At 33.3% G+C, this 2526-nt stretch overlaps 1 protein-coding gene across 1 annotated transcript; it reads right to left on the bottom strand.

Annotated features, from left to right (window-relative positions):
* Positions 1 to 389: 389 nt before the first annotated feature.
* On the bottom strand, positions 390 to 1910 carry EMB2752 (embryo defective 2752). The gene is made up of 3 exons (XM_079002921.1): positions 1802 to 1910; positions 721 to 926; positions 390 to 630 (listed from the first exon to the last, which is right to left on the bottom strand). The coding sequence occupies exons 2-3, from the start codon at positions 901 to 903 to the stop codon at positions 520 to 522; spliced, it is 294 nt and encodes a 97-aa protein (XP_078859047.1). The 5' UTR covers positions 904 to 926; positions 1802 to 1910; the 3' UTR covers positions 390 to 519.
* Positions 1911 to 2526: the final 616 nt, after the last annotated feature.

Here is a 2526-nt window from a genome sequence, read left to right as displayed (position 1 = left end):
TCGATGATATCAGGAATACTATTGACAGCCTCGAAAACTTAAACCTAATGAAGGCTAATTTTGATGTTAGCGCAGTTGCCACCAATGTTGACACGTGTAATGACTGTTTTAAAGAGATGGTTGGTGGAGACCCGGAGGTAGAGAAATTCAATGATTGGGTTCGAAGCATCACCGGAGAAGCCCTTGAAGCTCTCCAAAAAACCACCAATTAAATTACGAAAGAATTTTTTAGTTTTTGTTACACAAGACATGACCAGACAAACTATCATAGTTCACGCCAAACGGAGTACAAGGCCATCCTGTCTTGTTCTATCCAACGAGATTCAAAATCGACAACTCATGGGATAGAATTCTATGATGATTAAACTCTAAAAGAGCCCATTTCAACATTGATAATTGATAAATTAAATTATTAGAAGAGAGAATAGAATTACTAAAAGTTAGTACAAGTCATGTAAGATAGACATATCAAGAACATTATATATGCAAGAAATTTGAAGCTTCATTACTTTTTAACTTTCATTTGTTTGGTGGAAGAAGACCTCCTTTGTTAACCTTCCATGGCCCACCATAGAATTTAGGTCTCATAATTGGCACTGCCTCACCAGGATGATCTTCCCAGTATTTTTCCTGCTCGTAAAAGTTATATTCATTCAGATTTCAGAATATATACGTGCATTATAACATATAGAATTGATTATTCAAAGTTGACTATTTGACCTTGTAGAGTTGCTCGGTGATTGCAGCTCCAATGACTCCAGTATAAAAGGCAGATACATAAATTATAACAAGAGGAGTAAATGATTTTGGGCGTTTGAATGGATCAACCATGGTCCATAGGACTTCTTTCTCCCATTTGGTGTGTAAGTAATCAGAATATTTTCTCCACAAATAGGTTGTCATTTGTAAAATTTATAAAAGATTACCTGATTTTATAGAAACCAAAGTTATATATATGTTACAATCCTATGGTCAAAGTTGAAAGCTTGAAAACAAATCAAGAAGGTATTATAGCAAGAAACAACGCCAAAATAGGGGGATCAATCCAAGTTAACTTATGGAAATCATGGAAGAGAAACAACACCACAATATGGAAAGCAATCAAATCCACTTTAAATTCAAGTTTTATACTTCTATTTCTTTGAGTTTCGTTATATTCATTTTCTAAGGGAATCAGCCATTTGAATGGTGATGTTGAAGCTTATGTTTCCCTGGCTTTTCAAAAATCAAAACTTGAAAACCTCATCAAGTAAGATACCCAATTCAAATCTCTATATGTTAATACAAGATTCTTACAAGGACTATTGAGCTTAAGCGTTTGTCAAAAGCTACATAACTAAAAGCAGAACAGTTTTAAGAGTGTGTCCTATTCAATATTCATGCGCTAGCTGCCTTCCAAATGAAAATGGGATGACTAATTATACACTTTCTAGTTGTACAAATGACTCGAAAAAGCAAATGCATTTATTAGTACGACAAATGGATATTTGGTTTAGTTGGGCATTTCTACAAACAGGTGGTGGGCATAGATACAAACAAACATAGATCCGTAAAGACAGGGAAAGTGGAAACAGCAAGTTGACATCAAGAACGTCACAAACGATCGGCAAATCAATACTTTTTTAAGCTCACGGAAACTAATTGATTTCAGCGTATGGGATTCTTCAAAACCCTACTAAATTCAAAACCAATTATCGCATTCAAATTATCCTTTTCACTAGTTGCGTATATGCAAACAACGAATTATAGAAAGTAAGACAGATTGTTGATTAAAGAAGTTATTAGAAAAAAGAAGACGAACCGCCGGAAAGACTAAAGAAACCGGCGATTCTGATCGCCGCTGAGAAGACGGAGCTCGATACCTTTGCTATTTTTCGACTCGCTGCAAATGTATCTTTATTTCCTAAAATTAGAAAGAGTAAATTACGGTTTTGGTCACTGTGGTTTGTACATATCTGTAGTTTTAGTCCTAGTTTTTCAATTTTGACATCAGTAGTCCATGTGGTCGGCAATTTCATCAGATTAGGTCCCTATTCCAGTTAGGATGCATTTGATTTCGTTAAATGTTGAGGAAACTCTGCCCTTGGTTATTCGGATGATTGGCTCTTAAAATCAACCAAATATCATAAACATATATAAGGAGTCATAAATTAAAACTTAACCTTTAAAATCATTACTAATATAAAACATATCCTTTAAAATCATTATAATAGGAAGGTAGATAATTACACAAATAGTAGAAAACCAAAATCAAGACGCAAGAATCTTAGAGAAATGACAAAGATGCTGAGATAAGACTTGAAAGTCTAGGAGGGTGTTTGAGATTTCATTTTAAATTCCAAAATGATTTTTAGACAAAAAGATTTATTGACTTATGAAGGAGGGAAAAAGATTTTTTTTTAAAAGTGTTTGAATTAGTTTTTATAATGACAAAAGTCAATAATTCAATAAATTGTTTTTTTTAATGTTTGACTTAGCTTATACATGTAAAATGACCAAAAAAGAATATTGACTTCTTAAAATCTC

Source organism: Lactuca serriola, chromosome 5 (assembly GCF_051521515.1).
Source record: "Lactuca serriola cultivar US96UC23 chromosome 5, Lser_US96UC23_V15, whole genome shotgun sequence".
In the NCBI taxonomy this organism is placed as follows: Eukaryota; Viridiplantae; Streptophyta; class Magnoliopsida; order Asterales; family Asteraceae; genus Lactuca; species Lactuca serriola.
Note: the sequence above shows the minus strand (reverse complement) of the source record. Positions and strands in the feature narration are given on the sequence as shown.

What these genes read in the sequence shown, in the direction of transcription:
- EMB2752 (XM_079002921.1), bottom strand. Translation starts at nt 903, where the DNA reads ATGACAACCTATTTGTGGAGAAAATATTCTGATTACTTACACACCAAA. An exon ending in TCACCGAGCAACTCTACAAG is followed by an intron (nt 631 to 720) that starts GTCAAATAGTCA and finishes TTTTACGAGCAG; the next exon opens with GAAAAATACTGGGAAGATCA.